We start from the raw sequence: 15057 nt of genomic DNA, 5'->3' as shown, positions 1-15057 counted from the left end.
CGAAGTCCCATTCACCCATCACCCCTGTGCTCACTGACCTTCATTGGTTCCTGGTGGATTTTAATCACTCCACCATTGGTGGCTGTGCCTTCAGCTGCCCTGGCACGAAACTCTTGAAATTCCCTCCCTAAAGCTCACTGCCTCTCTTCCTCCTTTAAGATGCTTCTTAAATCCTATCTCTATGAACAAGCGTTTGGTCATCTACCCTAATATCTCCTTTTGTGGGTCAGTGTCAAACCTTTTTTGATAACATTTCTGAAAACATGTTTTACTATGTTAAAGTCTCTATATAAATACAAGTTGTTGTCGTGACTTTTAATTTGCTTTTGATCAGAACATAAGATGAAGATCATGCAATATAAGAAATGAGAAAGGAAAAGAGTTGGGGATGAATTTTTTTCACCCAAGGCATGGTTTGGTTTTGGAGCTCATTGCCTGAAAGGAATGTAGAGGTAGAAACCCTCATCGCATACTTGGATGTGCAGTCGAAGTGTTGTAACTGACAAGGCTACAAACCAAGAGCTGGAAAGTGGGATTAGGCTGTACAGCTTCTTTTCAGCTGGCACACATAGGATGAGCTGAATGGCCTCCGTCTGTGCTGTAAATTTTCTCTGTTTCTAAAAGATAATGTATTGTTGAAAGGGAAGTGTTGTTTATGGCACTCTGTAGGTCACCTTCTTGTAGGCAATACATAATTGGCCTTGGTGAATGTCAAAACAAATGACAAGTTCAACACCCACAATGAGTAATCAACATCTTTGCAAAGATCAACATTTTTACTAAGTCCAATTAATGCCCAAATTATTTCTTGCTCTGTTGGGATAAAGTTTCACTGCATTCATTGCTTTGTTATGGAGCTGTATAGGCTAATACAAAACGAAAAGGAAGCAATTACAACAACAATAATAACTTGCATTTATAAAGCATATTTACTGTTGAAAAAACGTCCCAAAGCACTTCATAGAGAATCTACATTTGAAAATATAGCCCAGTTGTGCATTGATAAAACTTAAACTTTGGAAGTAGGAACTGACACCCTCACAAAATAAAAACACAAACAAAAATGAATGGAAATGCACAGAAAATGTGCAAACAGGTTTTGGTCCTGCATCTTCTATCAGAAACACAGCTGATAACCTAGGTGAGATCTGATGAACGGTCACAAACCTGAAACGTTAACTCTGCTTCTCTCTCCACAGATGCTGCCAGACCTGCTACGTAGTTCCAGCACTTTCTGTTTTTATTTCAGATTTCCAGCATCTGCAGTATTTTGCTTTTATTAACCTCGGCGAACAAGTTTATCCAGAAACACTGGACGACAAATCCCAGACGTCCCGCGGAACGCGCATGCGTACACGTTCGGTATGCGCCTGACGCAGGGGGGGGTCTGGAATGCGAGTAGTCCAAACTGAGAATATAGGGTGCACAGAACAACATATTATTCAACTTCAGACAGTTTTTGCTTAAAAATCCAATATACAGATGCAAATAAAAATCATAAATATAGAACTATTCCGTCTTCAGTACTTTTCGAGATATTTTTGTGAAATGTCCTTTGCAATAATATTGGGTAATGTCCCAGTTCCCCCTCCCTCCTGTACGTGGCGGTGGAGTGAGCGGGACTGGCGCTGCGCGCGCAGCGATTGTCTGTTGGCCAGGCTCGAGCGGGTGGAGGGAGAGAGTCGGGGAAGTAGTGTTGGGTCTGAGGGGATTTTAGCCGAGCGGCCGGCCGTATGAGAGCGGCTACTCTCAGGACTTCCGAGAGGGAGATGCCCACAAACAGGGACAGCATGATGTCCTACACGGCGGAGAATCACCACCAGGTCCGGATGAAAGCCTATTACAAAGGGTAAGAGTGAGAGGCGCGGGTGGGGGTGGGGACAGTCCTGGGGTCTTCGGGGGAGGGGCAGGGGGCTCTTGAATTTTGGGTCTAGGGCTGAGATCAGAGAAGGGTGGGGTGGGTTTATTGGGTAACAGGATCAAAGGGTTGGGAGGAAATAACTTGGGCTACTGTAAAGAGCTTGCATTTATTCGTTTAGCCAACCACAGGGTGTTCCAAAGCACTGTACAGCCAATGAAGTACTTTTTGAAGTGTAGTCACTATTACAATGTCGGAAACCCGGCAGCCAATTTGTGCACAGCAAGCTTCCACGAACAGCAATGCGATAATGACCAGATAATCTCTTTCTAGTGATGTTGATTGCAGGTTAAATATTGACCAGGACACCAGGGGAGTCCCAATAATGCAGTTAGAAAAGCACAGTACGGTTAGAGCAAGTCAGCATGGTTTTGCTAAAGAGAAATCCTGTTTGACAAATTTATTAAGAGTTTTTTGAGGATGTGACTAGTAGGGTAGATAATGGGCAACCAGTAGATGTAGAATGCCTGGATTTCCAAAAAGCATTTTATAAGGTGTCACACAAAAGGTTAATAGGCAAAATAAAGGCTCATGGAGTTGGGGGTAATGTATTAGCATGGATAGATGATTGGTTAACGGACAGGAAGCAACGAGTGGGCATAAACGGGGCATTTTCAGGGTGGCAGGCAGTGGATAGTGGAGTGCCACAAGGATCGGAGCTGGGGCCTCAGCTATTTACAATTTATGTTAATGACTTAAATGAAGAGAAAGAGAGTAATGTATCTAAGTTTACTGATACAAAGGTAGGTGGAAAAGTAAGCTGTGGGGAGGACACAGGCTGCAAAGAGATGTGGACAGGTTAAGTGAGTGGGCAACAAGATGGCAGATGGAGTATAATGTTGGGAAGTGTGAAGTTTTTCACTTTGGTCTTAAGAATAGAAAAGCAGATTTTTTTTTTTAAAGGTGTGGAACATATTAAGTGTCAATGTTCAAAGAGACTTGGGTGTGCTTGTACAAGGAATGCAGAAAGTGAGCATGCAGTTACAGCAAGCAATTCGGCAAACAGATGGCATGTTGGCCTTTATTGCAAGAGGATTGGAGTACAGGAATAAGGAAGTATTGCTAAGTTGTACAGGTTTTGGTGAGACCACATCTGGTGTACTGTGTGCAGATTTGGTCTCCACATTTAAGAAAGGATATACTTGCATTGGAGGCGGTACAGTGAAGGTTTACTAAATTACTCCCTGGGATGTGTTTCTATGATGAGTAGCTAAGTAAATTGGGCCTGTATTCACTGGAGGTAGAAGAATGAGAGGTGATTTAATTGAAACATATAAGATTGTGAAGGGGCTGGATAGGGTGAAAACTGAGAGATCATTTCCGCTGGTCGTGGACTCTAAAACACGAGGGCATAGTATCAGGATAAGGGGCCGATCATTTAAGACTGAGATGAGAAATCACTGCACTCAAAGGGTTGTGAATCTTTGGAATTCTCTACCCCAGAGGGTTGTGGATATTCCATCGTTTAATACATTTAAGGCTGGTATACACAGATATTTGGTGTCTCAGGGAATCATGGGATATGACGAGCAGGTGGGAAATTGGAGTTGAATCCGGTCATCATCCGTGATGGTTTTGAATGACGGAGCAGGCTCGATGGGTCATACGGTCTACTGCTCCTAATTCTTGTGTTCTTGAGGGAACCCCTCTTCTCTTGTTCGAAATAGTGGCCAAGGAATCTTTTATGGCCACTTGACAGGATAGACAGTGGGGTGCTCTGGTTACCCTTTCATCTGAAAGACAGTACTTCTCTCAATACAGTTAGTGCTGTTGTGGGAGTGTTAAACCTGGATTGTGTGCTCAGGTCCCTGCAGTGTGACTTGCAGCCACAATCTTCAGACTCAGGCAAGAGTGCCTATTGAGTTATGGCTAACACTGGTTGCCTGTGATAATTGGAAGGCCATAGGCAGCATATTCTCTTGTGAAAGAATTTACAGTAAATTAGATGTTTCTACATCTTTTTATTAGTTCGCCCATGTCATTTCCATATAAGTGTTTCTAAGCCGTGAATATTCTCATCAGGTTGGGTTGAGCCTTGTTTGCATTCGAAGAAAAGCAGCGGAATTCTCCCTCGCGTCCTGACCAAAATCCCTCAACCAGCATTGCTAAGACAGATGATCTGGTCAGTTATCCCATTGTTATTTGTGGGAATTTGCTGGGCACAAATTGACTGCCAGGTCAATTACACAACAGCAGTAACTATGCTTCAGAAGTACTTCATTGGCTTTAAAGCACTTTGGGATGTCCTCACATGAAAGGTGTTACAAAATGCAAATCTATCTTTCTTTAGGTTTGGAGAGAGAGTGTCGCTTGGTATATTGCTTGATTACTGATCATTTCTTAAATTGCATAATTGAACCAGGACGGTCAATTTGATTTTTTTTTAAATGCCTTTACAGTGTTAAGGTGCATAAAGAGCATCTTTGTGGAATTTTGTATCTTTTGTTTAGGCAAAGTGAACTGTCAGGGAAAGCTGATCTAGGTCGACATCTGTAGAACTAGAGGAAAGTTATGCCACAGAAAGAGCCCATTCAGCTCATCATCTCTGCGCCGGCTGAAAAAACTTTCTGCCCAATCTAATCCCACCTTCTAGCACTTGGTCTGTAGCCTTGCAGGTTAAAGCATTACAGGTGCTGGTACCTTTTAAATGATTTGAGGGTTTCTGCTTCCACCACTGCTCCAGGCACCCACCACCCTCTGGGTGAAAAAGTTTTTCCTCATGTCCCCTATAATCCTTCTAATCGCTTTAAATCTGTGCCCCCTGATAATTGACCTCTCCGCTAGGAGAAACAGGTCCTTCCTGTCTATTCTATCTAGGCCCCTCATAATTTTGTACACCTCAATTAAGTCACCCCTCAGCCTCTTCTGTTCAAAGGAAAACAACCCTAGCCTGTCCAATCTTTCCTCATAGCTGAAATTTTTAAGCCCTGGCAACATTCTTGTAAATCTCCTCTGTACTCTGTCCACAGCAATTATGTCCTTCCTATAATGTGGTGACCTGAACTGTGTGCATTAGTCCAGGAGTGACCTAGCCAGTGTTTTATACAGTTCCAGCATTACATCCCTGCTTTTGTATTCTGTACCTCAGCCACTAAAGGAAAGTATTCCATATGCTTTCTTCACTTTATCGACCTGTCCTGCCTCCTTCAGGGCTGTGGATGTGCACTCCAAGGTATCTCACTTCTTCTATCCCTCTCAATATCCTCTGTTTATTGTGTGTTCCCTTGCTTTGTTTGCCCTCCCCAAACGCATGACCTCACACTTCTCCGTATTGAATTCCATTTGCCACTTGCCCACTCAACCAAACCATTGATATCATTCTGGAGTCTACAGCTATCCTCTTCACGGTCAATTTTTGTGTCATCAGAAAATTTCCCAATCATGTCTCCAACGTTTAAGTCCAAATCATTAATATAGACCACCACTGGAAACTGCCTTCTATTTGCAAAAATATCCATCGACCATTGCCCTTTGTTTCCTGTCACTGAGCCAATTTTGGATCCAACTTGCTACATTCCCCTGTATCCCATAGGCTTTTACTTTTCTGACCAGTCTGCCATGTGGGACCTTGTCAAATACCTTCCTAAAATCCATGTAGACGGCATCCACTGCACTACCCTCATCAATCCTCCTCTCCATTGCTTTAACCTATTAGCAGATCTTCAGTAGCGTTGCTCATGGTGAGTTGGCGGACACATAGTTTAACAACAGAAGTATTATCAACAAAATATGATTGAGTAAATGTAACAAAACTGTTGATCTTCGAAGGTGGCAGGACATATTGAGAGAGTGGTTAGTAAAGCATATAGAATCTTGGGATTCATAAATAGAGTCAATTGAGTACAAAAGCAGTGAAGTTATGCGAAACCTTTATAAAGCTCTGGTTAGACCCTGTTATGAAGGTGCTTCTATTTTTTTTTGAGGATTTGTGTGTTAGAATTGTGGAGGTGGTTCATTGGCGGACTGAAGCAATTCCATAGATGCTGGACTTTTTTTTTAAAGAGGTTGCCAGAAGGACACTTGAAGTCTTGTTTGAAAACAACCTTTACTGGAAGTCACAAGTCTTAAGCTCAAAACACAAGAGAAAGCTTAGTGATTTGGGGGGAGATGTTTACAGAAAAGTGACATGTCACAATTTATGAAGGTCAGGAGGTTCTGACTTGCTGTTTGGTTTTGCTTCTGAGATATTGTTTTGGTTCCATTGGGGTGTTGACTGTGTTTGAAAGCAGTTGGAGATCAAACTTCCAAGCGAGAAACACCCAGCTTGTCGCCTCCTTCTTGACTCTGTGAAATGCCGTGTTTCTCTTGGAAAGCTTGCCAGATTAATTCTTGACGCCGCCTGAGAAGAACTGCTACAGAAAAGATCCCAGTGATCTGTCTATGTGTATTCGGATGCCAGACTGTATGCCATTTTGGAACACAACATATTTCATCCATTTTCTTCAAGAATTAACAAGTATTTGGCCAAAGTTTTCTTTTTATAAAAGAGCTCTGAAGAGGAAAATCTCTTTTTCGGTTAACTGGTGTGTGTGTGTGCACATATGTAGGTGAGGGGCTAAGGTAAAAAGGGAACTTTCATATTTCAATCTGTGTTAATAATTTGTTTCGTTACTGGATAAGTCTTGTTTTATAATAAACAGATAATTTTGTTTATTCAAGAAACCTGGTTGGTGTATTTTATTTGGGAATAAAGAGTAGAGTATATGATTGACCATATCGGTAACGTGGTTAAACATTTAAATATATGTTGTGACCTGTGGAAAAGCGGAACTAGAAGAGACAATGTACTCCTGCTGCCTAGGTTGTAACAGCCCCAACAGGAGTATTGCATCCAGTTCTGGTCACTACACTTCAGGAAGGATGGGAGGGTCCTTGAGAGGGTGCAGAGGAGATTTGCCAGAATGGTTTCGGGGATGGATGATTTTAGTTAAAAGGTTAGGTTGGAAAAGCTGGGTTTGTTCTCCTTAGAACAAAGGATATTGAGGGCAGATTTGATAGAATTGTACAAGATTATGATGAGCTTCAATAAGTTAGACAAGGAAAAGTGTTCCAACAAGGACTAGGGGACACAGATGAAGGTTTTGCGAAAGAGATCTGGGGGCAATATGAGGAAGCACTTTTTAACACATCGGGTGGTAATGACCTGGAACTTGCTGTCCACAAGTGTGGTGGAAGCGGAGGCAATCACTGACTTCAAGATGAAGTTGGATGGCCACTTGAGAGAAGTAGACTTGCAGGGCTGCAGGGATCGAGCTGGGGAGTGGGACTGACAGCATAGCTCCATGGAGAGTTAGCATGGACTCTGTCCCGAATGGCCTCTTTCTGTGCCGTAAATAAAATAAAGACTCAATTACCCTATAATCTATGAACAATGCATATGACAATTTGAATTTATACAGCAACTAATGTAGCAAAACATCTTGTAATGCTGCAGAGACAAAACTTTAAAAAGTTGCATGTTATCAAAGGAGGAGATATTGGTGTAAAGATTCTTATCCTGTGTTATAATATGGATTTTATCTGCAGATGAATCATGAGCGACACAATTTGTCAAGAACTGGAATCAAGACTGTTGCTAATTAAAAATAAAGATATGTCAATTTGAGAAAGCTTTGATACAAGTTTTGGTTTTAAAAAATTGGTAGAACTGAATAGCAATTATATGTAAAATTGAACTGTGAAAATTAGTACTAAATTAATATAGATACGCTGCCATGCATTTGGTATGCAGCGAATCTTTGGGGATCATTTTGTGCTTGAATTGGGTATTCTGTATAGTGAAAATCAATGATAAAGCCTTTTGCTTGCTGAAGTCTATCCTTGAAATGCTGTCACTGGATTTCACTGAATTTTGTGATTGAATGACTTTATCCTCTGTGCAAAGTTGTTTCCAAGTAAGCTGAAATCTTCTGAATCTCATACAAAACTAGAGTTATTGACCATAACTTTTTATTATCTATTTCCTTTATTTATGAAAAAGTTGGAAAACATACTTTGTTTTTCTTGGCTCTATATAGAATGGGTCTAACATGACCTATATGGTCTTAAGCCAGCTACATACAGTGTGGTCATTAGACTTTTGTTGGTCATGGGAAACTTTTGCACTATGTCCATTTTATCTGTGGAAAAGCAGCTATCAGTACAAATCTCAATTCTTGTCCGACCATACTTAGGTTATGTCTAGAGAGAGTATTTTCAGTTGTGGAACACTAGGATGAAATATTGGCAGTGGTGCTGAGAAGCAGTTTGGGTGATAAATTAAGAGCATCAAAACAACCATTGCACAACATTAAAACGTATTGGCTTAGGTGTGTTTTTCTTTGTTAAGCACTTTGGTACCAATATTGTACACTTAAATGAGCCGAGTATCAACATCAGCATCTGCAAACCAATAGAGACTGAGCTATTTATCAAAATGTACACTTTGTGTCTATGTTCAGGGAGGAACGTCCAGTCGGATATTGCACATTTTGTACTAGTTGTCACAAAACACTGCCAACAAGGAAGACCCTAGGTTTAATCTTTAGTCTTTGCTGACTTGCATGTTCAAAGGCTAGGCTATGGTAGGTGTGACATAGTTGATCTTGGCGCTCTTCCTATAAGGGAGGAGAAAATCAGTAAGAGTTCTTGCTCGGAATCACTATCCAATGACTGGAAGTGTGCATGTTGGATTTCAGGTGAGTACAGGATCAGACTTGATTGTGATGTTCCCATGGTTTTATAGGTTGGCAACTCTCACTGTCTACACATGGCTACTTCATCGAATTAACCAAAGCCTGAGTAAATAAAAATATATCTTTGAAAAAGGGTTGCGAGTCTGGATAGTATTTTGTTCTGAATATTTTTATTAATGGTCACTTCTTAAACAAATCAATGAAATTCTGGGGTATATATTGTGAAATATACCGTACTGGACCTGGTATTGGGGAATGAGCCCGGCCAGGTGGTTGAAGTTTCAGTAGGGGAGTATTTCGGGAACAGTGACCATAATTCTGTAAGTTTTAAGGTACTTGTGGATAAGGATAAGAGTAGTCCTCGGGGGAAGGCTAATTATAACAATATTAGGCAGGAACTGAAGAATTTAGATTGGGGACGGCTGTTTGAGGGTAAACCAACATCTGACATGTGGGAGTCTTTCAAACGTCAGTTGATTAGAATCCAGGACCAGCACGTTCCTGTGAGGAAGAAGGATAAGTTTGGCAAGTTTCAGGAACCTTGGATAACGAGGGATATTGTGAGCCTAGTCAAAAAGAAAAAGGAAGCATTCGTGAGGGCTGGAAGGCTAGGAACAGATGAATCCCTTGAGGAATATAAAGACAGTAGGAAGGAACTTAAGCAAGGAGTCAGGAAGGCTAAAAGGGGTCATGAAAAGTCATTGGCAAACAGGATGAAGGAAAATCCCAAGGCTTTATACGTATATAAAGAGCAAGAGGGTAACTAGGGAAAGGGTTGACCCACTCAAAGACAGAGAAGGGAATCTATGTGTGGAGCCAGAGGAAATGGGCGATGTACTAAATGAGTACTTTGCATCAGTATTCACTAAAGAGAAGGACTTGGTGGATCATGACCCTAGGGAAGGGAGTGTAGATAGTCTCAGTCATCTCATTATCAAAAAGGAGGTGGTGTTGGGTGTCTTGCAAAGCATTAAAGTAGATAAGTCCCCAGGGCCTGATGGGATCTACCCCAGAATACTGAGGCAGGCAAGGGAAGAAATTGCTGGGGCCTTGACAGAAATATTTGCATCCTCATTGGCTACAGGTGAGGTCCCAGAGGACTGGAGAATAGCCAATGTTGTTCCTTTGTTTAAGAAGGGTAGCAAGGATTATCCGGGAAATTATAGGCCAGTGAGCCTTACGTCCATGGTAGGGAAATTATTAGAGATTATTCTTCGGGACAGGATTTACTCCCATTTGGAAACAAATGAACTTATTAGCGAGAGGCAGCATTGTTTTGTGAAGGGGAGGTCGTGTCTTACTAATTTGATTGAGTTTTTTGAGGAAGTGACAAAGATGATTGATGAAGGAAGGGTAGTGGATATTATCTATATGGACTTCAGTAAAGCCTTTGACAAGGTCCCTCATCGCAGACTGGTACAAAAGGTGAAGTCACACAGGATCAGAGGGGAGCTGGCAAGATGGATACAGAACTGGCTCGGTCATAGAAGACAGAGGGTAGCAGTGGAAGGGTGCTTTTCTGAATGGAGGGATGTGACTAGTGGTGTTCCGCAGGGATCAGTGCTGGGACCTTTGCTGTTTGTAGTATTATAAATGATTTGGAGGATAGTGTAGCTGGTCTGATTAGTAAGTTTGCGGATGACACAAAGGTTGGTGGAGTTGCGGATAGTGATGAAGATTGTCAGAGGATACAGCAGGATATAGATCGGTTGGAGACTTGGGCAGAGAAATGGCAGATGGAGTTTAATCCGGACAAATGTGAGGTAATGCATTTTGGAAAGTCTAATGCAGGTGGGAGGTATATAGTAAATGGCAGAACCCTTAGGAGTATTGAGAGGCAGAGAGATCTGGGCGTACAGGTCCACAGGTCACTGAAAGTGGCAACGCAGGTGGATAAGGTCGTCAAGAAGGCATACGGCATGCTTTCCTTCATCGGTCGGGGCATAGAGTATAAAAATTGGCAAGTCATGCTGCAGCTGTACAGAACTTTAGTTAGGCCACACTTAGAATATTGCGTGCAATTCTGGTCGCCACACGACCAGAAGGACGTGGAGGCTTTGGAGAGGGTACAGAAGAGGTTTACCAGGATGTTGCCTGGTCTGGAGGGCAATAGCTATGAGGAGAGTTTGGATAAACTCGGATTGTTTCACTGGAACGACGGAGGTGGAGGGGCGACATGATAGAGGTTTACAAAGTTATGAGCGGCATGGACAGAGTGGATAGTCAGAAGCTTTTTCTTAGGGTGGAAGAGTCAGTTACTAGGGGACATAGGTTTAAGGTGCGAGGGGCAATGTTTAGAGGGGATGTGCGAGGCAAGTTCTTTACACAGAGGGTGGTGAGTGCCTGGAACTTGCTGCTGGGGGAGGTGGCGAAAGCAGGTACGATAGCGACGCTTAAGCGGCATCTTGACAAATACATGAATAGGATGGGAATAGAGGGATATGGACCCCGGACGTGCAGAAGGTTTTAGTTTAGGCAGGCATCAAGATCGGTGCAGGCTTGGAGGGCCGAATGGCCTGTTCCTGTGCTGTATTGTTCTTTGTTCTTTGAAACTTGTATTATGTGCATTTTTAAAGGAACCATGTGCTGAATGGAGTATTGATGTGCTGCATGGCACTTTCTAAGACTCTCATTATCTCAGGTTGCACCTAAATATATGTAATACTGCTTGCTCTTAAATCACAAAGCTAGTGCACAAGTACAAAAAGAAAACAGAAGTTATCTCAAGGAAATTGGAATTCAAATATGAGGAAGTGATGCTTCGGTTGTCGAGCGCCTAGATCAGTCCCCATTTAGAGTACTGTGTTCAGTTTTGGGCACCAAATTTCTGGAAAGTTTCATTTACCTTGGAAATTGATAGAAAGATACCAGAAACAGGAGTAGGCCATTGGTCTTGTTCTATTTAATTAGAACATGGCTTATCTGTCTCTTAACTCCATCTACCCACCTTCGTTCCATGTCCCTCAAATACCTTGCCTACCCAAGACTTAAAAGATTGTTATGAGGAGACGTTATATGACTTGGCTTCTATTCCCTTGAGTTTATAAGGTTGAAGGTGACCAAGTCGTGCGGTTTAAAATAATAAAGGGACCTGATAGAGTAGATCTCGATAAATGTTTTCCTCGAGTTGGGGATTGCAGAACAATGGGCCATAATCTTAGAATTAGAGCTCGGCCACTTAGTGAGATCAGGAAGGGTATTTTCACACAGACAGCAGAAGAAATCTGGAACTCATTCCTCCAAAAGGCTGTGAGTGCTGGGTGACAGTTGAAGTTTTCAAGACTGAGATAGGTAGAATTTTGTTAGGTAAGGGTATCGAGAAATGGAGCAAAGGTAGGTATTTGCAGCTGCGGAACAGATCAGTTATGATCTATCAAAACAGGAACAGTAGCATAGTGATTATGTTAATAAAAGCAAAATACTGCGGATGCTGGAAATCTGAAATAAAAACAAGAAATGCTGGAAATACTCAGCAGGTCTGGCAGCATCTGTGGAGAGAGAAGCAGAGTTAACGTTTCAGGTCAGTGACCCTTCTTCAGAACTAGCAAATATTAGAATTGTAAAAGGTTATAAGCAAGTAAAGCGGGGGTGGGGCAGGCTGTAGTGTGCCTGATCGGTAAATCGGCTTCTGCAAAGCCGTCACCCAGTCTGCATTAGGTCTCCTCAATGTAGAGGAGACTACATTGTGAGCAGCGAATGCGGTACACTAGATTGAAAGAAGTACAAGTAAATCGCTGCCTCACCTGAAAGGAGTGTTTGGGGCCTGGGATAGTGAGGAGAGAGGAGGTAAATGGGCAGGTATTACACCTCCTGCGATTGCAGGGGAAGGTGCCATAAAGGGGACGAAGTGGCGGGGGTAATGGAGGAGTGGACCAGGGTGTCACTGAGGGAATGATCCCTTCGGAATGCTGACAGGGGAAGGGAGGGGAAGATGTGTTTGGTAGTGGCATCACGCTGGAGGTGGCGGAAATGATCCTTTGGATATGGAGGCTGATAGGGTGGAAATTGAGGACAAGGGGAACCCTGTTGCGGTTTTGGGAGGGAGGGGAAGAGGGGAGGGTAGGGGTGCGGGAAATGGGCCGGACACGGTTGAGGGCCCTGTCAACCACAGTAGGGGGAAATCCTCGGTTGAGGAAAAAGGAGGTCATATCAGATGCGCTGTCATGGAAGGTAGCATCATCAGAGCAGATGCGCCAGAGATGGAGAAACTGGGAGAATGGAATGGAGTCCTTGCAGGAGGCAGGGTGTGAAGAAGTGTAGTCGAGGTAGCTGTGGGAGTCAGTGGGCTTATAATGGATTTTAGTAGATGGAGACAGAGAAGTCGAGGAAGGGAAGGTAAGTGTCGGAGATGGACCATGTAAAGGTGAGAGAAGGATGGAAATTAGAAGCGAAGTTGATAAAGTTTTCCAGTTCGGGCGGGAGCAGTAAATGGCACCGATACTGTCTTCAATGTACCGGAAAAATAGTTGGGGAGGGAACCTAAGTAGGACTGGAACAAGGAATGCTTGACATATCCCACGAAAAGACAGGCATAACTAGGACCTATGCGGGTACCTATTGCAACACCTTTTACTTGAAGGAAGTGAGTGGAGTTGAAGGAGAAGTTGTTCAATGTGAGAACAAGTTCAGCCAGGCGGAGGAGGGTGGTGGTGGATGAGGAATGGGTGGGCCTCTGTTCAAGGAAGAAGTGGAGAGCCCTCAAACCATCCTGGTGAGGGGTGGAGGTGGAGAGAGATTGGACGTCCATAGCGAAGAGGAGGCGGTTGGGGCCAGGAAACTGAAAATTGTCAAAATGACGTAGGGCGTCAGAAGAGTCACGGATGTAGGTGGGAAGAGACTGGACCAGTGGAGAAAAAGATAGAGTCTAGATAGGAAGAAATAAGTTCAGTGGGGCAGGTGCAGGCTGACACAATGGGTCTGCCGGGACAGTCCTGTTTGTGGATTTTGGGAAGGAGGTAGAAGCGGGCTGTCTGGGGTTGTGGGACTATGAGGTTGGAAGCTGTAGAGGGAAGATCTCCAGAGGAGATGATGTCAGTGACAGTCCTGTGGACAGTAGCTTGATGTTCGGTGGTGGGGTTATGGTCCAGAGGGAGGTAGGAAGAAGTGTCTGAGAGTTCGCTTGAGCCTCTGTAAGGTAGAGGTCGGTACCCCAGACAACAACAGCACCACCCTTGTCTGCAGGTTTGATGACCATGTCGGGGTTAGACCTCGGGGTTAGAGAACGGAGTGCTTCAAGTTCAGAGGGGGCAGGTTAGAGTGAGTGAGGGGGGCAGAGAAATTGAGATGACCAATGTCGTGCCGACAGTTTTCAATGAAAAGATCAAGAACGGGTAAGAGGCCAGGGGGAGGGGTCCAGGTAGAGGGAGAATGCTGGAGGCAGATGAATGGGTCTACTGATCAGGGGAAGGACTCCTGGTCAAAGAAGTAAGCCCGGAAGCAGAGGCGACGGAAGAAGAGCTCGACATCATGCCAAGCGCGAAATTCATTGAGTTGGGAGGAGTAAGGGGATAAAACTGAGACCTTTGCTGGGTACAGAACGTTCAGCGTCAGAGAGGGGAAGGTCAGAGAGTATAGTGAATACATGGCAAGGGGTCAGATCAGAAGGGGTGGTTTCAGAGGGAAGTGAAGGGGGAGAAGGATCTGGAGGGGCATTAGTCCCCATCAGCTGCTGGAGCTTGTGTTCCTTGACACCTGAAAGGAAGAGAAAAAGTTTTTGTTCATGCGTTGGATGAGACGAAGGATGAAATGACACTGCGGAGTACAACAGCTCTGAGATAAGGTGAGGCGGTGCTGCTGGGGAGAGAGGTTCAGTGTGTGCATGTGGTGGCACATAGCACTGAGTGTGGATCTCAGGATGCGGCGAGAATAGCAGTCCGAGGAACATTGTATTTCCTGGAGATGGCTGTAATCCTGGGTGGATTCAAAACATGATGGGTGAAACTACAGTTGGAATCCACGTGGAATAAGTCGGAGCCGGAGACAGTCACTGAGGAAGGAGGAAGAAGGGTCACTGACCCGAAACGTTAACTCTGCTTCTCTCTCCACAGATGCTGCCAGACCTGCTGAGTATTTCCAGCATTTCTTGTTTTTATTTTATACTGGCTGTGAAAACGAGTTTTGATAGGCACTTTATCAAACACCAGGAGGGAAATAGAAAGCAATGAAGGTGAACAAGGTAAAAGAGACAAACAAAAATCCTGTCAGAGAGAAGAGCAGAACTTTTTCAAGATCGGCATTCCTGGCAGAGAAGTGGCAGTGAATTAAAGACTAAAATAAAAGCAAAATACTGCAGATGCTGGAAATCTGAAATAAAAACAAGAAATGCTAGCAATTCTCGGGTCTGGCAGCATCTGTGGAGAGAGAAGCAGAGTTAATGTTTCAGGTCAGTGACCCTTCTTCAGAACTAGCAAATATTAGAAATGTAAATGGTTATAAGCAAGTAAAGCGGGGGTGAGGCAAGAGATA

At 43.5% G+C, this 15057-nt stretch overlaps 1 protein-coding gene across 1 annotated transcript in view; it reads left to right on the top strand.

Annotated features, from left to right (window-relative positions):
• The first annotated feature begins 1650 nt into the window (after positions 1–1650).
• The window catches only part of prkci (protein kinase C, iota), a 148725-nt gene continuing 135318 nt past the window's right edge, over positions 1651–15057 (top strand). Inside the window, exon 1 of the mRNA XM_068042740.1 lies at positions 1651–1849. Coding sequence (XP_067898841.1) covers positions 1734–1849 — 116 coding nt within the window. The 5' untranslated portion in view covers positions 1651–1733. The remainder of the gene's footprint in view (positions 1850–15057) is intronic.

The sequence above is a fragment of the Heterodontus francisci genome, chromosome 11 (assembly GCF_036365525.1).
Source record: "Heterodontus francisci isolate sHetFra1 chromosome 11, sHetFra1.hap1, whole genome shotgun sequence".
NCBI lineage: Eukaryota > Metazoa > Chordata > Chondrichthyes > Heterodontiformes > Heterodontidae > Heterodontus > Heterodontus francisci.
This window is presented reverse-complemented; position numbering and strand designations above follow the sequence as displayed.